The following is a 22894-nucleotide window of genomic DNA, read 5'->3' as shown; positions in this document are numbered from 1 at the left end:
ACGACACAATACAATACACGTTACGATACGATACGATGCACAATACGATCCGGTGCGATACGATATGATACAATACGATGCTATGATATGCTATGCATTATAATACATACGGTGGAGAGATTCAATATAGGAATATAATGATTTGATTTATAAGATAGAAAGACACAATAGGTTGATATGATAATAAGACAGACGGACGGACAGATAGTTGGATAAATTACAAACAACTACATAAAGTCTAAATAAGTGCAGTTCAGTTTATTTCAGTGAGATTAAGTTAATTATTCCGTCATTTGTCTGCTGAGAGAAGATTCAGGTTCAAGTAGGTCAAACTCATTCAGACCATGAACTGAGAAAGTTTTCACTTCCTTCTAAGACCAAGATGTAATGTAAAACAAAGCAGAGTTATTAAAAGCATGTTGTCATGGATGTGGAACACGAGCGAAAACTCAAAACATTTGACAAACCAGGAGAGCGAGCGAGTCTGACGGTCATTTTGTTGTCGTCCTTCCAGATGCTTTTCTCAGAACTGACCTCAATACTGTCTCTGTCCGGCTTTAACCAAAGTCTTCAACCCTCGGTTCTTCCTCACGTGTGTGTGTGTGTGTGTGTGTGTGTGTGTGTCACTGCTACACACACTGTGGAGGATTTTCTTGAGGACCTTCTCCGTGGACCACATGTGTGACAGCCTGTCGTCGCCCCTCAACCAGACATTGTTGTTGCTAGGAGACCAGCTCGAGGGTCATTCTCACATCGGCGACGTTTTGTTAACAGAATGGAAACGTTTTCGTCACGTTGTTGTTGTCGGCGACTCTTTTCAAACTGTTAAAATCCACGAGTTTTACTTGTTATGGTGTCGACTGTTGTGTCGTCCGCTCGTACAAAAACAAACCTCTTCGTGACATTTTCAGATTCGCTCTCGCTTGATGTTATCAAGGAGGAAATTGAATTGTACGACGAAATGAGGACTTTGATGACACGAGGGCAGAGAGTTGTTGTTGTGTAAACGCACACAAGAAAAGAAAGAGTCTTTTGACATTTGTTCAAGGACTAGTTAAGCCTCAACTTGAACGTAAGAATTAACACATTTGAAATAAATGAATAAACAAATATATCCGACGGAGGAGACGTGTCGGTTTGTTCCAGGATAGAAAACATGGAGACATTGAGCAACAACTACACAGTAATATAATAAATATAGTTAAGTTACAGTGAGATACGATAATATAATAAATATAATGACATTTTGATGATCAAGAATCGATTTTGTTGAATATTTGTTGAGATACATTATCAACGATAAAAGTTAATTTATTTCGTCATAACTAAACAACACTTACCATACAATATGATACGATTGCGTGTAGTATTGTGGAGTACTTGACTCTGGTGTTGTGATAGTGTAGTAACAAGTATATAAGTGTAGTATTGTCCAGTACTTGACTCTGGTGTTGTGATAGTGTAGTAACAAGTATATACGTGTAGTATTGTGGAGTACTTGACTCTGGTGTTGTGATAGTGTAGTAACAAGTATATACGTGTAGTATTGTATGTGCTTGACTCTGGTGTTGTGATAGTGTAGTAACAAGTATATACGTGTAGTATTGTGGAGTACTTGACTCTGGTGTTGTGATAGTGTAGTAACAAGTAGATACGTGTAGTATTGTGGAGTACTTGACTCTGGTGTTGTGATAGTGTAGTAACAAGTATATACGTGTAGTATTGTGGAGTACTAGACTCTGGTGTTGTGATAGTGTAGTAACAAGTATATACATGTAGTATTGTGGAGTACTTGACTCTGGTGTTGTGATAGTGTAGTAACAAGTATATACGTGTAGTATTGTGGAGTACTTGACTCTGGTGTTGTGATAGTGTAGTAACAAGTATATATGTGTAGTATTGTGGAGTACTTGACTCTGGTGTTGTGATAGTGTAGTAACAAGTATATACGTGTAGTATTGTGGAGTACTTGACTCTGGTGTTGTGATAGTGTAGTAACAAGTATATATGTGTAGTATTGTGGAGTACTTGACTCTGGTGTTGTGATAGTGTAGTAACAAGTATATACGTGTAGTATTGTGGAGTACTTGACTCTGGTGTTGTGATAGTGTAGTAACAAGTATATATGTGTAGTATTGTCCAGTACTTGACTCTGGTGTTGTGATAGTGTAGTAACAAGTATATACGTGTAGTATTGTGCGGTACTTGACTCTGGTGTTGTGATAGTGTAGTAACAAGTATATACGTGTAGTATTGTGGAGTACTTGACTCTGGTGTTGTGATAGTGTAGTAACAAGTATATACATGTAGTATTGTCCAATACTTGACTCTGGTGTTGTGATAGTGTAGTAACAAGTATATACGTGTAGTATTGTGGAGTACTTGACTCTGGTGTTGTGATAGTGTAGTAACAAGTATATACGTGTAGTATTGTGGAGTACTTGACTCTGGTGTTGTGATAGTGTAGTAACAAGTATATACGTGTAGTATTGTGGAGTACTTGACTCTGGTGTTGTGATAGTGTAGTAACAAGTATATATGTGTAGTATTGTGGAGTACTAGACTCTGGTGTTGTGATAGTGTAGTAACAAGTATATACGTGTAGTATTGTGGAGTACTTGACTCTGGTGTTGTGATAGTGTAGTAACAAGTATATACATGTAGTATTGTGGAGTACTTGACTCTGGTGTTGTGATAGTGTAGTAACAAGTATATATGTGTAGTATTGTCCAGTACTTGACTCTGGTGTTGTGATAGTGTAGTAACAAGTATATACGTGTAGTATTGTCCAGTACTTGACTCTGGTGTTGTGATAGTGTAGTAAAAAGTATATACGTGTAGTATTGTCCAGTACTTGACTCTGGTGTTGTGATAGTGTAGTAACAAGTATATACGTGTAGTATTGTGGAGTACTTGACTCTGGTGTTGTGATAGTGTAGTAACAAGTATATATGTGTAGTATTGTGGAGTACTTGACTCTGGTGTTGTGATAGTGTAGTAACAAGTATATACGTGTAGTATTGTGGAGTACTTGACTCTGGTGTTGTGATAGTGTAGTAACAAGTATATACGTGTAGTATTGTGGAGTACTTGACTCTGGTGTTGTGATAGTGTAGTAAAAAGTATATACGTGTAGTATTGTGGAGTACTTGACTCTGGTGTTGTGATAGTGTTGTAACAAGTATATACGTGTAGTATTGTGGAGTATTTGACTCTGGTGTTGTGATAGTGTAGTAACAAGTATATACGTGTAGTATTGTGGAGTACTTGACTCTGGTGTTGTGATAGTGTAGTAACAAGTATATATGTGTAGTATTGTCCAGTACTTGACTCTGGTGTTGTGATAGTGTAGTAACAAGTATATACGTGTAGTATTGTGGAGTACTTGACTCTGGTGTTGTGATAGTGTAGTAAAAAGTATATACGTGTAGTATTGTGGAGTACTTGACTCTGGTGTTGTGATAGTGTTGTAACAAGTATATACGTGTAGTATTGTAGAGTACTTGACTCTGGTGTTGTGATAGTGTATAAAAAGTATATATGTGTAGTATTGTCCAGTACTTGACTCTGGTGTTGTGATAGTGTTGTAACAAGTATATACGTGTAGTATTGTAGAGTACTTGACTCTGGTGTTGTGATAGTGTAGTAAAAAGTATATATGTGTAGTATTGTATGTGCTTGACTCTGGTGTTGTGATAGTGTAGTAACAAGTATATACGTGTAGTATTGTGGAGTACTTGACTCTGGTGTTGTGATAGTGTAGTAACAAGTAGATACGTGTAGTATTGTGGAGTACTTGACTCTGGTGTTGTGATAGTGTAGTAACAAGTATATACGTGTAGTATTGTGGAGTACTAGACTCTGGTGTTGTGATAGTGTAGTAACAAGTATATACATGTAGTATTGTGGAGTACTTGACTCTGGTGTTGTGATAGTGTAGTAACAAGTATATACGTGTAGTATTGTGGAGTACTTGACTCTGGTGTTGTGATAGTGTAGTAACAAGTATATATGTGTAGTATTGTGGAGTACTTGACTCTGGTGTTGTGATAGTGTAGTAACAAGTATATACGTGTAGTATTGTGGAGTACTTGACTCTGGTGTTGTGATAGTGTAGTAACAAGTATATATGTGTAGTATTGTGGAGTACTTGACTCTGGTGTTGTGATAGTGTAGTAACAAGTATATACGTGTAGTATTGTGGAGTACTTGACTCTGGTGTTGTGATAGTGTAGTAACAAGTATATATGTGTAGTATTGTCCAGTACTTGACTCTGGTGTTGTGATAGTGTAGTAACAAGTATATACGTGTAGTATTGTGCGGTACTTGACTCTGGTGTTGTGATAGTGTAGTAACAAGTATATACGTGTAGTATTGTGGAGTACTTGACTCTGGTGTTGTGATAGTGTAGTAACAAGTATATACATGTAGTATTGTCCAATACTTGACTCTGGTGTTGTGATAGTGTAGTAACAAGTATATACGTGTAGTATTGTGGAGTACTTGACTCTGGTGTTGTGATAGTGTAGTAACAAGTATATACGTGTAGTATTGTGGAGTACTTGACTCTGGTGTTGTGATAGTGTAGTAACAAGTATATACGTGTAGTATTGTGGAGTACTTGACTCTGGTGTTGTGATAGTGTAGTAACAAGTATATACGTGTAGTATTGTGGAGTACTTGACTCTGGTGTTGTGATAGTGTAGTAACAAGTATATATGTGTAGTATTGTGGAGTACTTGACTCTGTTGTTGTGATAGTGTAGTAACAAGTATATACGTGTAGTATTGTGGAGTACTTGACTCTGGTGTTGTGATAGTGTAGTAACAAGTATATACGTGTAGTATTGTGGAGTACTTGACTCTGGTGTTGTGATAGTGTAGTAAAAAGTATATACGTGTAGTATTGTGGAGTACTTGACTCTGGTGTTGTGATAGTGTTGTAACAAGTATATACGTGTAGTATTGTGGAGTATTTGACTCTGGTGTTGTGATAGTGTAGTAACAAGTATATACGTGTAGTATTGTGGAGTACTTGACTCTGGTGTTGTGATAGTGTAGTAACAAGTATATATGTGTAGTATTGTCCAGTACTTGACTCTGGTGTTGTGATAGTGTAGTAACAAGTATATACGTGTAGTATTGTGGAGTACTTGACTCTGGTGTTGTGATAGTGTAGTAAAAAGTATATACGTGTAGTATTGTGGAGTACTTGACTCTGGTGTTGTGATAGTGTTGTAACAAGTATATACGTGTAGTATTGTAGAGTACTTGACTCTGGTGTTGTGATAGTGTATAAAAAGTATATATGTGTAGTATTGTCCAGTACTTGACTCTGGTGTTGTGATAGTGTTGTAACAAGTATATACGTGTAGTATTGTAGAGTACTTGACTCTGGTGTTGTGATAGTGTAGTAAAAAGTATATATGTGTAGTATTGTATGTGCTTGACTCTGGTGTTGTGATAGTGTAGTAACAAGTATATACGTGTAGTATTGTGGAGTACTTGACTCTGGTGTTGTGATAGTGTAGTAACAAGTAGATACGTGTAGTATTGTGGAGTACTTGACTCTGGTGTTGTGATAGTGTAGTAACAAGTATATACGTGTAGTATTGTGGAGTACTAGACTCTGGTGTTGTGATAGTGTAGTAACAAGTATATACATGTAGTATTGTGGAGTACTTGACTCTGGTGTTGTGATAGTGTAGTAACAAGTATATACGTGTAGTATTGTGGAGTACTTGACTCTGGTGTTGTGATAGTGTAGTAACAAGTATATATGTGTAGTATTGTGGAGTACTTGACTCTGGTGTTGTGATAGTGTAGTAACAAGTATATACGTGTAGTATTGTGGAGTACTTGACTCTGGTGTTGTGATAGTGTAGTAACAAGTATATATGTGTAGTATTGTGGAGTACTTGACTCTGGTGTTGTGATAGTGTAGTAACAAGTATATACGTGTAGTATTGTGGAGTACTTGACTCTGGTGTTGTGATAGTGTAGTAACAAGTATATATGTGTAGTATTGTCCAGTACTTGACTCTGGTGTTGTGATAGTGTAGTAACAAGTATATACGTGTAGTATTGTGCGGTACTTGACTCTGGTGTTGTGATAGTGTAGTAACAAGTATATACGTGTAGTATTGTGGAGTACTTGACTCTGGTGTTGTGATAGTGTAGTAACAAGTATATACATGTAGTATTGTCCAATACTTGACTCTGGTGTTGTGATAGTGTAGTAACAAGTATATACGTGTAGTATTGTGGAGTACTTGACTCTGGTGTTGTGATAGTGTAGTAACAAGTATATACGTGTAGTATTGTGGAGTACTTGACTCTGGTGTTGTGATAGTGTAGTAACAAGTATATACGTGTAGTATTGTGGAGTACTTGACTCTGGTGTTGTGATAGTGTAGTAACAAGTATATATGTGTAGTATTGTGGAGTACTAGACTCTGGTGTTGTGATAGTGTAGTAACAAGTATATACGTGTAGTATTGTGGAGTACTTGACTCTGGTGTTGTGATAGTGTAGTAACAAGTATATACATGTAGTATTGTGGAGTACTTGACTCTGGTGTTGTGATAGTGTAGTAACAAGTATATATGTGTAGTATTGTCCAGTACTTGACTCTGGTGTTGTGATAGTGTAGTAACAAGTATATACGTGTAGTATTGTCCAGTACTTGACTCTGGTGTTGTGATAGTGTAGTAAAAAGTATATACGTGTAGTATTGTGGAGTACTTGACTCTGGTGTTGTGATAGTGTAGTAACAAGTATATACGTGTAGTATTGTGGAGTACTTGACTCTGGTGTTGTGATAGTGTAGTAACAAGTATATATGTGTAGTATTGTGGAGTACTTGACTCTGGTGTTGTGATAGTGTAGTAACAAGTATATACGTGTAGTATTGTGGAGTACTTGACTCTGGTGTTGTGATAGTGTAGTAACAAGTATATACGTGTAGTATTGTGGAGTACTTGACTCTGGTGTTGTGATAGTGTAGTAAAAAGTATATACGTGTAGTATTGTGGAGTACTTGACTCTGGTGTTGTGATAGTGTTGTAACAAGTATATACGTGTAGTATTGTGGAGTATTTGACTCTGGTGTTGTGATAGTGTAGTAACAAGTATATACGTGTAGTATTGTGGAGTACTTGACTCTGGTGTTGTGATAGTGTAGTAACAAGTATATATGTGTAGTATTGTCCAGTACTTGACTCTGGTGTTGTGATAGTGTAGTAACAAGTATATACGTGTAGTATTGTGGAGTACTTGACTCTGGTGTTGTGATAGTGTAGTAAAAAGTATATACGTGTAGTATTGTGGAGTACTTGACTCTGGTGTTGTGATAGTGTTGTAACAAGTATATACGTGTAGTATTGTAGAGTACTTGACTCTGGTGTTGTGATAGTGTATAAAAAGTATATATGTGTAGTATTGTCCAGTACTTGACTCTGGTGTTGTGATAGTGTTGTAACAAGTATATACGTGTAGTATTGTAGAGTACTTGACTCTGGTGTTGTGATAGTGTAGTAAAAAGTATATATGTGTAGTATTGTGGAGTACTTGACTCTGGTGTTGTGATAGTGTTGTAACAAGTATATAAGGCAAGCTAAGGTAAGGTAAAACTTTATTGATCCCTCAGGAGGTCTCCTTTGGGAAATTGTTTTTTACCAATAGCCAGCAATTTTTCATAAACAATAAAAAATAATACATAAAAAATAAAATAAGAAGAACATAAAGAGGAAGAACAAGATGACACAATCTAAGTCTAAAGACAAAGACAAAGGACATAGATCAAAGAAAGAAAAACAACAAAGACAAAGATACAAAGACTAACATGGAACAGAACATCCAGATACTTTCACTCCACTCCTGCCCCCGAACTCAGAATTGTACAATTTAATAGCCCGAGGGATGAATGAGTCCCTGAGTCTATTAGTGCTGCACCTGGGTAGGAGCATTCGTGCTTCATCTGCTTCTCTGCTCACTGATGACAGTGTTCAGAGGATGACTGTCATCATCCATGATGGACAGTAGTTTGTTCAATGATATCCTCTCAGCAACTGTCACCAGTGAGTCCAGCTTCATTCCAACCACAGAACCAGCCCTCCTGATCAACCTGTCCAACCTGTTGACCTCCTCTTGGACACATTTCCACCCCAACACACCACAGCATAGAACAGGACACTGGCCACCACAGACTGGTAGAACATGCAGAGGAGCTTCTTGCAGATGTTAAATGATCGAAGCCTCCTCAGAAAGTACAGTCTACTCTGAACCTTCTTATACACATGGTCTGTGTTGCAGGACCAGTCCAGTTTACTGTCCATCCACACACCGAGGTACTTATAGTTGTCCACTATCTCCACCTCGTCGCCTCTGATGGACACTGGACGTGGCTTTGTCCTGGACCTCCCGAAATTTTGTCAGACTTGATGTCCTTCAGCCTGACATACTGTGGTCGATCAGTAAGATAGTCCGTAATCCAGGAGACCAGACCAGGGTCCACATGCATCTTAGTCAGTTTGTCCTGCAGCAGAGTGGGTTGGATAGTGTTGAAGGCACTAGAAAAGTCCAGGAACAGGATTCTCACTGAACCGCTTCCTTTATCCAAGTGGGAGTAGGTCCGATGCAGGAGGTGAAGGACGTGTAGTATTGTATACGTGATGTATTATATACGTGTAGTATTGTAGAGTACTTGACTCTGGTGTTATGATAGTGTAGTAAAAAGTATATATGTGTAGTATTGTCCAGTACTTGACTCTGGTGTTGTAGTATTTACAGACCACATGACTCTTGACGAAATCGTAACTACTTTCATTTGTTTTCAAACCAAAATATGTCCAAACATCAGCTTTAAAAGCTGCTGGAGTCACTATATCCTCTCGTCCTCAGTCATCACTGTATCCTCTCGTCCTCAGTCATCACTGTATTATCTCGTCCTCATTCATCAATGTATCCTCTCGTCATCAGTCATCACTGTATCCTCTCGTTCTCAGTCATCACCGTATCCTCTCGTCCTCATTCATCACCGTATCCTCTCGTCCTCATTCATCACTGTATCCTCTCGTCCTCATTCATCACTGTATCCTCTCGTCCTCAGTCATCACTGTATTATCTCGTCCTCATTCATCACTGTATCCTCTCGTCCTCAGTCATCACTGTATCCTCTCGTCCGCAGTCATCACTGTATCCTCTCGTCCTCAGTCATCACTGTATCCTCTTGTCCTCAGTCATCACTGTATCCTCTCGTCCGCAGTCATCACTGTATCCTCTCGTCCTCAGTCATCACTGTATCCGCTCGTCCTCAGTCATCACTGTATCCTCTCGTCCTCAGTCATCACTGTATCCTCTCGTCCTCAGTCATCACTGTATCCTCTCGTTCTCAGTCATCACTGGATTCTCTCGTCCTCAGTCATCACTGTATCCTCTCGTCCTCAGTCATCACTGTATCCTCTCGTCCTCAGTCATCACTGTATCCTCTCGTCCTCAGTCATCACTGTATCCTCTCGTCCTCATTCATCACTGTATCCTCTCGTCCTCAGTCATCACTGTATCCTCTCGTCCGCAGTCATCACTGTATCCTCTCGTTCTCAGTCATCACCGTATCCTCTCGTCCTCAGTCATCACTGTATCCTCTCATCCTCAGTCATCACTGTATCCTCTCGTCCTCAGTCATCACTGTATCCTCTCGTTCTCAGTCATCACTGTATCCTCTCGTCCGCAGTCATCACTGTATCCTCTCTTCCTCAGTCGTCACTGTATCCTCTCGTCCTCAGTCATCACTGTATCCTCTCGTCCTCAGTCATCACTGTATCCTCTCGTCCTCAGTCATCACTGTATCCTCTCGTTCTCAGTCATCACTGGATTCTCTCGTGCTCATTCATCACTGTATCCTCTCGTCCTCAGTCATCACTGTATCCTCTCGTCCTCAGTCATCACTGTATCCTCTCGTCCGCAGTCATCACTGTATCCTCTCGTCCGCAGTCATCACTGTATCCTCTCGTTCTCAGTCATCACCGTATCCTCTCGTCCTCAGTCATCACTGTATCCTCTCGTCCCCAGTCATCACTGTATCCTCTCGTCCTCAGTCATCACTGTATCCTCTCGTTCTCAGTCATCACTGGATTCTCTTGTCCTCATTCATCACTGTATCCTCTCGTCCTCAGTCATCACTGTATCCTCTCGTCCTCAGTCATCAGTTGAGGACGTAAAGACTGCTGCCATCTAATGACCGGAAGTTTAATTTCAACACAAAGATGAACAAACGCTGTGAATATGTACCTGTTAATTGATAACAAAGAAATATTAAAATAAATAAGTTTTAGTTCAAGTAGATGCAATGATCTGTGATGTTTAGGATCAATTTATATCATTTTACTTCCATTTTTCTAACACGAGTCGCTGCTAAAGACACTTGTTTAGAAAAACAACCTGATTTGATTTCACGTAAAACAACAAAACTTGATCTATTATTAAAACCACTTGAATAATTCAAGAATGTTTTGGGCCAAAGAAAGAAAAGTCAAAACCTGACCAGAAACTGGAGCTGCGCTCTTGGGTGTTTGAACCCAAGGTTCTGAACTGGTGTGTCAGGAACCAAGAGTGGGTCGAGTCGTTCCCGATGGAGGTTGAAGTTGGTGGATCTAGAGAAGACAGAGGTCGCTCCGGGAGGATCAGGAACCTCGATGAGGGTCGTAGTAAGGACAACTGGTACTGAGTCTCGACTGGTTCTGAGTCATGGTTGGACTGGACCAGGACTTACATTTGTCACTGATTCTGTTCATAACTTTCATGGACAAGAATTTCGAAGACACAACCGGGCCGACAAGAGGGTCCTGTTCAGTGGGCTCAGGACTGGGTCACTGCTATTTTGAGACTAGTCCAGCCACAAGGTTAACTGGACTTGGTCAGACCATCTGTTGTCCTCATCGTGTCGTGACCTTCAGCGCTCGCTGGAACAGTTCGCAACCTGGCACCTCCAAATCCAAGTCCATCGTTCTTGGTCTGAATCAGGGAAGGAATCCTTCACCGGGTTTCGAGGTCAGATCCTGCCTCCAGTATTTGAGGGTCTTGGGATCGACTGGTGGATCAACAGTTATGCAGACGATGCAATGATCTGTGATGGTTAAAAGAAAGCTGAGCCAAAAGGCAAAGCTCTCTGTGTACCGGACTTCCTGTCTACCCAGTTTTCCCTACGGGGGGTCTGGACCCTAGATAGATAGGCCATCCAGGAGGGCCTCGGAGTAGAGCTTCTGTTAGGAGGTTCTCCAGTGGCGAAGTGTTCCTGACCGACTGGTAGGAGACCACAGCTGGAGATACCACGTCTCTCTGGACTGGCAGTGACTCGGGGTCTCACTGTAGCTGGAGGTCTTGAAAGTCTGGGCCTCCCTGCTGAAGCTGCTGCCCCCACGACCTGAGCCCGAATCAACCAGCAAAAGTTCTCTTTACGGACGTTTTTTAAAAATCCTTTTCTTCTGATTAGTAACTTTAGAACATCGTATCTTAGATTATCTCAAGTTTGTTTGTTTTCTCATTAAGAACCGAGTCATGGATCTAGACCTTCTAGAGCAGAAGTTACTTTAACTACCCACCCAGACACTTTAACTACCCACCCAGACACTTTAACTACCCACCCAGACACTTTAACTACCCACCCAGACACTTTAACTACCCACCCAGACACTTTAACTACCCACCCAGACACTTTAACTACCCACCCAGACACTTTAACTACCCACCCAAACACTTTAACTACCCACCCAGACACTTTAACTACCCACCCAGACACTTTAACTACCCACCCAGACACTTTAACTACCCACCCAGACACTTTAACTACCCACCCAAAAAGTAACTTGACTAATGAACCATAACTACTACATGTTGTCACCTCAGTCACATGGAAAAGTTTCTTTATTTCATTTTTATTTGTATTATTTATTTATAGTTGCACTTTGTCTCTTTGCCCTTTGTTTTATATATTTGCACTTTGTTCTTTATATTTGAACTTTATCTCTTTGAACTTTTTTCTTTATATTTGAACTTTGTTCTTTATATTTGAACTTTATCTCTTTGAACCTTTTTCTTTATATTTGAACTTTGTTCTTTATATTTGTGCTTTGTTCTTTATATTTGAACTTTGTTCTTTATATTTTAACTTTGTTCTTTATATTTTAACTTTGTTCTTTATATTTGAACTTTGTTCTTTATATTTGAACTTTATCTCTTTGAACCTTTTTCTTTATATTTGAACTTTGTTCTTTATATTTGTGCTTTGTTCTTTATATTTGAACTTTGTTCTTTATATTTTAACTTTGTTCTTTATATTTGAACTTTGTTCTTTATATTTTAACTTTGTTCTTTATATTTTAACTTTATCTCTTTGCACTTTGTTCTTTATATTTGCACTTTATCTCTGAACTTTTTTCTTTATTTATGCACTTTGTTATCTCTTTGCCTTTGTTCTTTTTTATTAGAATGTGTTCTTGTTCTTGCTTTTATGAAACTTCTGTGTCTCTTAGAAGTATTAATTAAATCAATCTAATCTAATCTAATCTAATCTAATCTAATCTAATCTAATCTAATCTAATCTAATCTAATCTAATCTTATCCTATCCAGTCCAGTCCAGTCCAGTCCAGTCCAGTCCTATCCAATCTAGTCTAGTCTCGTCTAATCGAATCGAATCGAATCGAATCGAATCAAATCTAATCGAATCTAATATGATCTAATCTAATCTAATCTAATCTAATCTTATCCTATCTAATCGAATCGAATCGAATCTAATATGATCTGATCTAATCTAATCTAATCTAATTTTATCCAGTCCAGTCAAGTCCAGTCCAGTCCAGTCCAGTCCAGTCCAGTCCAGTCCAGTCCAGTCCAGTCCAGTCCTATCCAATCTAGTCTAGTCTAGTCTAGTCTAGTCTAGTCTAGTCTCGTCTAATCGAATCGAATCGAATCGAATCTAATATAATTGTATCCAGTCCAGTCCAGTCCAGTCCAGTCCAGTCCAGTCCTATCCAATCTAGTCTAGTCTAGTCTAGTCTAGTCTAGTCTAGTCTCGTCGAATCGAATCGAATCGAATCGAATCGAATCGAATCGAAGATGATCTAATCTAATCTAATCTAATCTTATCCTATCTAATCGAATCGAATCGAATCGAATCGAATCTAATATGATCTGATCTAATCTAATCGAATCTAATTTTATCCAGTCCAGTCCAGTCCAGTCCAGTCCAGTCCAGTCCAGTCCAGTCCAGTCCAGTCCAGTCCAGTCCAGTCCTATCCAATCTAGTCTAGTCTAGTCTAGTTTAATCGAATCGAATCGAATCTAATCTAATCGAATCAAATCTAATATGATCTAATCTAATCTAATCTAATCTTATCCTATCTAATCTAATCTAATCTAATCTAATCTAATCTGATCTGATCTGATCTGATCTGATCTGATCTAATCTAATCTAATTTTATCCAGTCCAGTCCAGTCCAGTCCAGTCCTATCCAATCTAGTCTAGTCTAGTCTAATATAATCTAATTTAATATAATTTATTCTAATCTTATCAACCTTACATTTCTAACAATTCATAATTCATTCATCTCTGGCCAAACGAATGAAATCCTTCTTGTCGGATCAAAAACACTGGAGATGATAAAACTGTTCAACGAACATAAAACACGTCAAGATTGTGTTTAATATTTGAAAACTTAGATTAGAGATTAGATTAAGCGTTGATTAAACGACTGGTTTCATGATGAAGAGACAGAGACTCGTTGAGTCATGAGTCCTTCAAACCTTCTGGAGGTGAATCTCACTCAGTCACTCTCTGAGGCCTGGAGTTTTACCTTACCTTACCTTACCTTACCTTACCTTACCTTACCTTACCTTCCCTTACCTTACCTTCCCTTACCTTCCCTTACTTTACCTTCCCTTCCCTTCCCTTACCTTACCTTACCTTACCTTACCTTACCTTACCTTACCTTCCCTTACCTTCCCTTACTTTACCTTCCCTTCCCTTCCCTTACCTTACCTTACCTTACCTTACCTTACCTTCCCTTCCCTTCCCTTCCCTTCCCTTCCCTTCCCTTACCTTCCCTTCCCTTACCTTACCTTACCTTACCTTACCTTACCTTACCTTACCTTACCTGGAGAGAGACGTGCTGATGAGGTCCAGGAGGAGACCATGTTTCTCTGAACCAGGACTTTGATGACATGGACGTCCATGTTTGGAATTAGTTTTCATTTTCAAATGTTGACGCTTACTTTTAAGATCTTGTTGTTTTTAAGCATTTCATTGTTTTCGGAATTATTTGAAAAAAAAGTTAAATTCATTCAATGACACTGAGATTCTTCCTCTGGTAATTAAATCTCCGTGGAGACACTTCATCAGATCCATAAATATATTCAATCTTTTGTGCTGGAGTCACGTGACCTTGAGTGACACGTGAACATTGATCAGGTTCATCTTCACCTGTGGTTCCTCCACACGTGTGGAGATATGAGATATATCTCCACACGCTGTAGATATATCAGATATATTAGATATATCTCCACACGTGTAGAGATATATCTAATATATCTGATATATCTCCACACGTGTGGATACATCAGATGTATCTCCAGCTTCATCTGGCTGTGAAGGTGTAAACGAGGCTCCTGAGAGGCTGATCTATTTCTGTCCTCCAGCAACAGAAGCTCCGTCTGTTCTGTAGATACAAAGATGTTACGAGTCTCTGCTGCTGTTCTTGTTCAGGTTCTTATGTTTCTCCAGGGTTCACGTGTAGAACATCAGTGTATTTGTACTTGTACATAGAAATACTCACATCAGCCACTAGATGACATTTTCCTTTGTCCTCATTCATCACTGTATCCTCTCGTCCTCAGTCATCGCTTTATCCTCTCGTCCTCAGTCATCGCTGTATCCTCTCGTCCTCAGTCATCGCTGTATCCTCTCGTCCTCAGTCATCGCTGTATCCTCTCGTCCTCAGTCATCACTGTATCCTCTCGTCCTCAGTCATCACTGTATCCTCTCGTCCTTAGTCATCACTGTATCCTCTCGTCCTCAGTCATCACTGTATCCTCTCGTCCTCAGTCATCGCTGTATCCTCTCGTCCTCAGTCATCACTGTATCCTCTCGTCCTCAGTCATCGCTGTATCCTCTCGTCCTCAGTCATCGCTGTATCCTCTCGTCCTCAGTCATCGCTGTATCCTCTCGTCCTCAGTCATCACTGTATCCTCTCGTCCTCAGTCATCACTGTATCCTCTCGTCCTCAGTCATCGCTGTATCCTCTCGTCCTCAGTCATCGCTGTATCCTCTCGTCCTGAGTCATCGCTGTATCCTCTCGTCCTCAGTCATCACTGTATCCTCTCGTCCTCATTCATCACTGTATCCTCTCGTCCTCAGTCATCGCTGTATCCTCTCGTCCTCATTCATCACTGTATCCTCTCGTCCTCAGTCATCACTGTATCCTCTCGTCCTCATTCATCACTGTATCCTCTCGTCCTCATTCAATACTGTATCCTCTCGTCCTCATTCAATACTGTATCCTCTCGTCCTCAGTCATCACTGTATCCTCTCGTCCTCAGTCATCACTGTATCCTCTCGTCCTCAGTCATCACTGTATCCTCTCGCCCTCAGTCATCACTGTATCCTCTCGTCCTCAGTCATCACTGTATCCTCTTATCCTCAGTCATCACTGTATCCTCTCGTCCTCAGTCATCACTGTATCCTCTCATCCTCAGTCATCACTGTATCCTCTCGTCCTCAGTCATCAATGTAAAAAAGTTAGATTAATTGGTATTAAAATATCAAACTCTTTTACATCCAATGATATATATATATATATATTTATATATATATATATGTATATAAATATATATTCTTTTAATATACAAATTATTTAAATGTATTATTAAAAAAATGACAAATGTAACTTTTTAATGTAAAAAAGAACAAACGTTATTGATAATAATTTAATACTAATACTAATACTAATACTAATACTAATACTAATACTAATACTAATACTAATACTAGCATGGAGGTCACCGTCAGTGAGCTTCGGCTCGTCAGGTTCGCAGCAGAAAACAAAGCAGAAGAAACTTGTTATCTTATGATTTCCCATGATGCACCATTAAAGTGTCGTGCAGTGTGAGGTAAACACTCTTTAGTGAGACTCTGGGAAATAAAGTCAACCTTCAGGGAGAGTTTCACTTACACCTGAGTGGGCGGAGCTACAGTCAGTACCTGAGTCTCCAGGGTGTTGCATCATAGTGACATCACAGCTTCATGTTCTGAAAGTACACAAAGAATACTGTGTACTTTACTGTGTACTCACTTTTATCACCGTTCTTTTATGGGTTCGATTTCAGCACTTTATATTTATAGGATATATTTTATATTATATGGATGATATATATTTGATATTTTATTATTATTATTTTTTTTATTATATATGATGAATTTATATTTTTTAGAGTGTGTAGTAAGAGTGTGTAGTAAGAGTGTGTAGTGAGAGTGTGTAGTAAGAGTGTGTAGTAAAAGTGTGTAGTAAGAGTGTGTAGTAAGAGTGTGTAGTAAGAGTGTGTAGTGAGAGTGTGTAGTAAGAGTGTGTAGTAAGAGTGTGTAGTAAGAGTGTGTAGTGAGAGTGTGTAGTAAGAGTGTGTAGTAAGAGTGCGTAGTAAGAGTGTGTAGTAAGAGTGTGTAGTAAGAGTGTGTAGTAAGAGTGTGTAGTGAGAGTGTATAGTAAGAGTGTGTAGAAAGAGTGTGTAGTGAGAGTGTGTAGTGAGAGTGTGTAGTAAGAGTGTGTAGTAAGAGTGTGTAGAAAGAGTGTGTAGTGAGAGTGTGTAGTGAGAGTGTGTAGTAAGAGTGTGTAGTAAGAGTGTGTAGTGAGAGTGTATAGTAAGAGTGTATAGTAAAAGTGTGTAGTAAGAGTGTGTAGTAAGATTGTGTAGTGAGAGTGTGTAGTAAAAGTGTGTAGTAAGAGTGTGTAGTGAGAGTGTGTAGTAAGAGTGTGTAGTGAGAGTGTGTAGTAAGAGTGTGTAGTAAGAGTGTGTAGTGAGAGTGTGTTGTAAGAGTGTGTAGTGAGAGTGTGTAGTAAGAGTGTGTAGTAAAAGTGTGTAGTAAGAGTGTGTAGTAAGAGTGTGTAGTAAGAGTGTGTAGTGAGAGTGTGTAGTAAGAGTGTGTAGTAAGAGTGTGTAGTAAGAGTGTGTAGTAAAAGTGTGTAGTAAGAGTGTGTAGTAAAAGTGTATAGTAAGAGTGTGTAGCAAAAGTGTGTAGTGAGAGTGTGTAGTAAGAGTGTGTAGTAAGAGTGTGAAGTAAAAGTGTGTAGTAAGAGTGTGTAGTAAAAGTGTGTAGTAAGAGTGTGTAGTAAGAGTGTGTAGCAAGAGTGTGTAGTGAGGGTGTACAGTAAGAGTGTGTAGTAAGAGTGTGTAGTAAAAGTGTGTAGTAAGAGTGTGTAGCAAGAGTGTGTAGTGAGAGTGTATAGTAAGAGTGTGTAGTAAGAGTGTGTAGTAAAAGTGTGTAGTAAGAGTGTGTAGTAAGAGTGTGTAGCAAGAGTGTGTGGTGAGGGTGTATAGTAAGAGTGTGTAGTAAGAGTGTGTAGTAAAAGTGTGTAGTAAGAGTGTGTAGTGAGAGTGTATAGTAAGAGTGTGTAGTGAGAGTGTGTAGTAAGAGTGTGTAGTGAGAGTGTGTAGTGAGAGTGTGTAGTGAGAGTGTATAGTAAGAGTGTGTAGTGAAAGTGTGTAGTAAGAGTGTGTAGTAAGAGTGTGTAGTAAGAGTGTGTAGTGAGAGTGTGTGGTAAAAGTGTGTAGTTCGACTCTAGAGCCCTTTGGCTGGAACTGAACTTCTCAAAGATCAGGAAACATCCCTGAGGTGAAGCTGAAGATCCTCCGGCTCATGGAAATGCCAGGAGCTGCATGAGGTCTAAGGACACACACACACACACACACACACACTCACACACACACTCAATCATGACCTTTGACCTCATAATGAACCTATACATGATTCTCTCCTGTCAATCAAACCAACTTTCTTGCTCAGTAAACGTCACTTTGAGCTGCAGCAGCAACATCAGCCGCTAGAGGGCAGCAGAGGAATAAAACCCACGAAAGAAAAACGTGGATGATTGAAACGTTATGACGTCACAAGCGTGAAGGATCATGGTCGCCAAGAATTCATTCATAAGATGTTTGTAAAGTTCATGAATCATCAGTTTCTCTTTGTTTTATATGATTAACAATGAATCACATAATATTCCATATTTTATTTCACACACACACACACCTACACACACACACACACACACCTACACACATACACACATACCCCCCCCCCACACACACACACACCTACACACATACACACACACACACACACACACACACACACACACACACACACACACACACACACACACACAAACATGCACACACACACACACGTTCTTACCCACACGCACACACACCCTCAAACACACACACACACTCACACACACGCGCACACACTCACACACACACAACACAAACATAGTTAGACAGACTCACATGACACAAAAGTAAAGACAGACACACAAGCGCAAACATGCACGCTTACTTACATACCTGCTCAAAGACACACACAAATGCAAACACGCACAAACACATACAAGCACAAACAACACACAAATTCAAACATGTACAAAGAGATGCAAAGATGGACACACAAACAGAAATATGCATGCTCAGGAACACACACACATATAGAGACAGGCTCACACACACAAACAAAAAAAGTACAGACGCACACAGATAGATGAATATGAACACACACAAACACAAAAGTACAAACAAACACAGACAAAGACACACTGACCCACACAGTCAAATATATAAAATATATACACACACAGACAAATACGGACCCACAAAAATACACTTGTTCTTGAACTTGTCCTTGAACCTAAATTGCGATCACATCTTTCCTTCTCGTCCCGGTCATAATGTTACGGCTCTGTTGTGTTCCTCAGTAAAGCCGAGGCTGCAGAGATCGAGACGGAACTGGTTCGTGATTATAGGTTTGGACAACAGCAGCTCATCGAGATCTGGGGGAACGCCTGCGCCCTCGCCGTCACCAAGGTCAGTGACCCCAGAGATTATACAGTCACATGACCTCAGAGATTATTCAGTCACATGACCTCAGATATTATTCAGTCACATGACCTCAGATATTATTCAGTCACATGACCTCAGAGATTATTCAGTCACATGACTTCAGAGATTATTCAGTCACATGACTTCAGATTATTATTCAGTCACATGACCTCAGAGATTATTCAGTCACATGACTTCAGAGATTATTCAGTCACATGACTTCAAAGATTATTCAGTCACATGACTTCAGAGATTATTCAGTCACATGACCTCAGAGATTATTCAGTCACATGACTTCAGAGATTATTCAGTCACATGACTTCAGATTATTATTCAGTCACATGACCTCAGAGATTATTCAGTCACATGACTTCAGAGATTATTCAGTCACATGACTTCAGAGATTATTCAGTCACATGACTTCAAAGATTATTCAGTCACATGACTTCAGAGATTATTCAGTCACATGACCTCAGATTATTATTCAGTCACATTACTTCAGATTATTGATGATTTATCTTCTGGTATTATTTGCTCCACTTTATTACAAAAAAATACATCAAAGATTAGTTGTGTTATTGAATCTCTTTATACTGACTATTAAACACACATTTAAACACACGCACACACACACACACACAAGAAAACACACACATAAACACACACGTAAACAAACACCTACACACACAAACAAGAGCACAGACAAACACACACACTCTCACAAACAGACAATGACATACACAAACATGGACACACACACACACACACAACCAGACAATGACACACAAACAAACATGGACACACACACACTCACACAAACAGACAATGACACACAAACAAACATTGATACACACACACAGACACAAATGAAAAAAAACTGAGATAGAAGAGAAAAATCTGAATTAAAAACAAGCATCACATGTTTCGCTGATTCAGCAGAATCACACCCACACACACACACACACACACACACACACACACACACACACACACACACACACACACACACACACACACACACACACACACACACACACACACACACACACTCACACACACACACAGAAAGCAGAGTTCCAGTCTTTAGTTACACATATTTAAACATAACAAGGTGATCGCGAAGTAACAAAGTGTCGAGTTGTGTTGCTAATGAAGTGACGGCGTCTCGTGTGTAACCGCGTGTTCAGTGAACAAGTGTGTCTGTGTGATTGTGCGATCAAATGATGTTTGTGTTGGAACGTGATTGTTTCATTAGTTTAATCCGCGAGTATTTAATCGTAGCCATTAGCTCCTCCATGAAAGAAGAGACGGATGAAGAAGTGAAATGGAAAAGTGTCGCCTCAGATTGTGTTCTCCAGCTCAGAGTGTGCGATCAAACCACATCCACTTCCTCTCCATCATCATCATCACCGCTGGACGACAGCCTGCGCCGCCATCAGCCTCCAGACAAACATGGCCGACACCAGACTGAGATGACATCATCGCTATTTTAGGAGCATTACAGTCAAACCAGACACACACACACTTACTGCTGAACACACACACTTACTGCTGAACACACACACTTACTGCTGAACACACACACACACTTACTGCTGAACAGACACACTTACACACACACTTACTGCTGAACACACACACCTACACACACACTTACTGCTGAACACACACACCTACACACACACTTACTGCTGAACACACACACACACTTACTGCTGAACACACACACTTACTGCTGAACACACACACACACTTACTGCTGAACACACACACTTACTGCTGAACACACACACTTACTGCTGAACACACACACTTACTGCTGAACACACACACACACTTACTGCTGAACACACACACACACTTACTGCTGAACACACACACTTACTGCTGAACACACACACTTACTGCTGAACACACACACACACTTACTGCTGAACACACACACACACTTACTGCTGAACACACACACTTACTGCTGAACACACACACACACTTACTGCTGAACACACACACACACACACACTTATTGCTGAACACACACACCTACACACACACTTACTGCTGAACACACACACCTACACACACACTTACTGCTGAACACACACACACCTAGACACACACTTACTGCTGAACACACACACCTACACACACACTTACTGCTGAACACACACACACACTTACTGCTGAACACACACACCTACACACACACTTACTGCTGAACACACACACTTACACACACACTTACTGCTGAACACACACACCTACACACACACTTACTGCTGAACACACACACACCTAGACACACACTTACTGCTGAACACACACACCTACACACACACTTACTGCTGAACACACACACTTACTGCTGAACACACACACACACTTACTGCTGAACACACACACCTACACACACACTTACTGCTGAACACACACGCACACACACACCTAACCACACACACACACTCTTACACACACTTACACACAACCACAAAACTACACACACACACACATACACACCTACACACACACACACATACACGCCTAGACAGTTCAGATGTGTGTGATTATAAATGCGTGTTTAGATATGTGTGATTATATGTGTGTGTTTAGATGTGTGTGATTATAAAAATGTGTGTTTAGATATGTGTGATTATATGTGTGTGTTTAGATGCATGTTATTAAATGTGTGTGTTTAGATGTGTTTGTACAGATGTTTTTGTAGAGATGTGTGTTTAGATGTGTGTGTTTAGATCTGTGTGATTATATGTGTGTGTTTAGATGTGTGTGATCATAAAAATGTTTGTTTAGATATGTGTGATTATATGTGTGTGTTTAGATGCATGTTATTAAATGTGTGTGTTTAGATGTGTTTGTACAGATGTTTTTGTAGAGATGTGTGTTTAGATGTGTGTGATTATAAATGTGTGTTTAGATGTGTGTGATTATAAGTGTCTGTTTAGATGTGTTTTTACAGATGTGTTTGTGTAGATGTGTGTTAAGATGTGTGTGCGCAGCTGAACACATTCATGCCTCACAGCAGTAAATTAGATTGTTCAGCTCCTCCGACACAGTTGTGTCTTTTTTTTTGTCTGGTGTTAACAATGGCTGCCGTTGTGCGCACGTGTGAGTGCGTTTGTGTTGTCTGGAGCCGTGAGCGAACGCACACGTGTGTTTAACATTCATCTCAAAAGTTCCCACTGAGACGACATTACAGTCAAGACACACGTTTGTGTGTTTAAGTTGTTACACCTCGCTGTGTCTGCACATTCAATCACACACGTTTGTGTATTCGTGAAACGTGATTCCAGGGACTTGTGTTGCACGAGTGTTTGGAAACATGTTTTGTTTTTCATGAACTCCTTTTATTTTGTCATCTTTTACAATTTATGAAGTAGAAATAAAAAACGATACACAAGTCTTTAAACCACAATAAAACTGAATCAAAAGAAGCCGCGAGCGCGCGTGTCTGCTACTGCAGCCGCAACACAATCTGTAAATAACAAGCTACAAATGACAATTTCAAGTGTGGGACTCGAACCTACGACCTCAAGTTCCCGAGTGTTTTTTCTTTTCTAATTGAGCTGTCAGGGATGAATTGGCAGTAGATTGTTCAAATAAAAGTACTTTGTGGTACTTATTTTCTCACCCGTATACAAGTAAAATCATCGACTCTATTCTTCAAGTTAGTAAAAGAGTTATCCCTTGTGTTATTTCTGGGTCAAGGTCAACGAGCTACACCGCTGTATGAGAGTCAGT

General features: G+C 39.7%; 1 protein-coding gene across 1 annotated transcript in view; it reads left to right on the top strand.

Moving 5' to 3' along the window:
- yjefn3 (YjeF N-terminal domain containing 3) overlaps positions 1 to 22894 on the top strand; it is a 77652-nt gene that overhangs the window by 42065 nt on the left and 12693 nt on the right. Inside the window, exon 2 of the mRNA XM_087783286.1 lies at positions 19015 to 19123. Within this exon, the coding sequence (XP_087639412.1) occupies positions 19015 to 19123 (109 nt within the window). The remainder of the gene's footprint in view (positions 1 to 19014; positions 19124 to 22894) is intronic.

This window comes from Callionymus lyra, chromosome 2 (genome assembly GCF_982586985.1).
Source record: "Callionymus lyra chromosome 2, fCalLyr1.hap1.1, whole genome shotgun sequence".
Classification (NCBI taxonomy): Eukaryota; Metazoa; Chordata; class Actinopteri; order Syngnathiformes; family Callionymidae; genus Callionymus; species Callionymus lyra.
The sequence above is the reverse complement of the archived record's forward strand: the minus strand, read 5'-3'. Positions and strand labels throughout refer to the sequence as shown.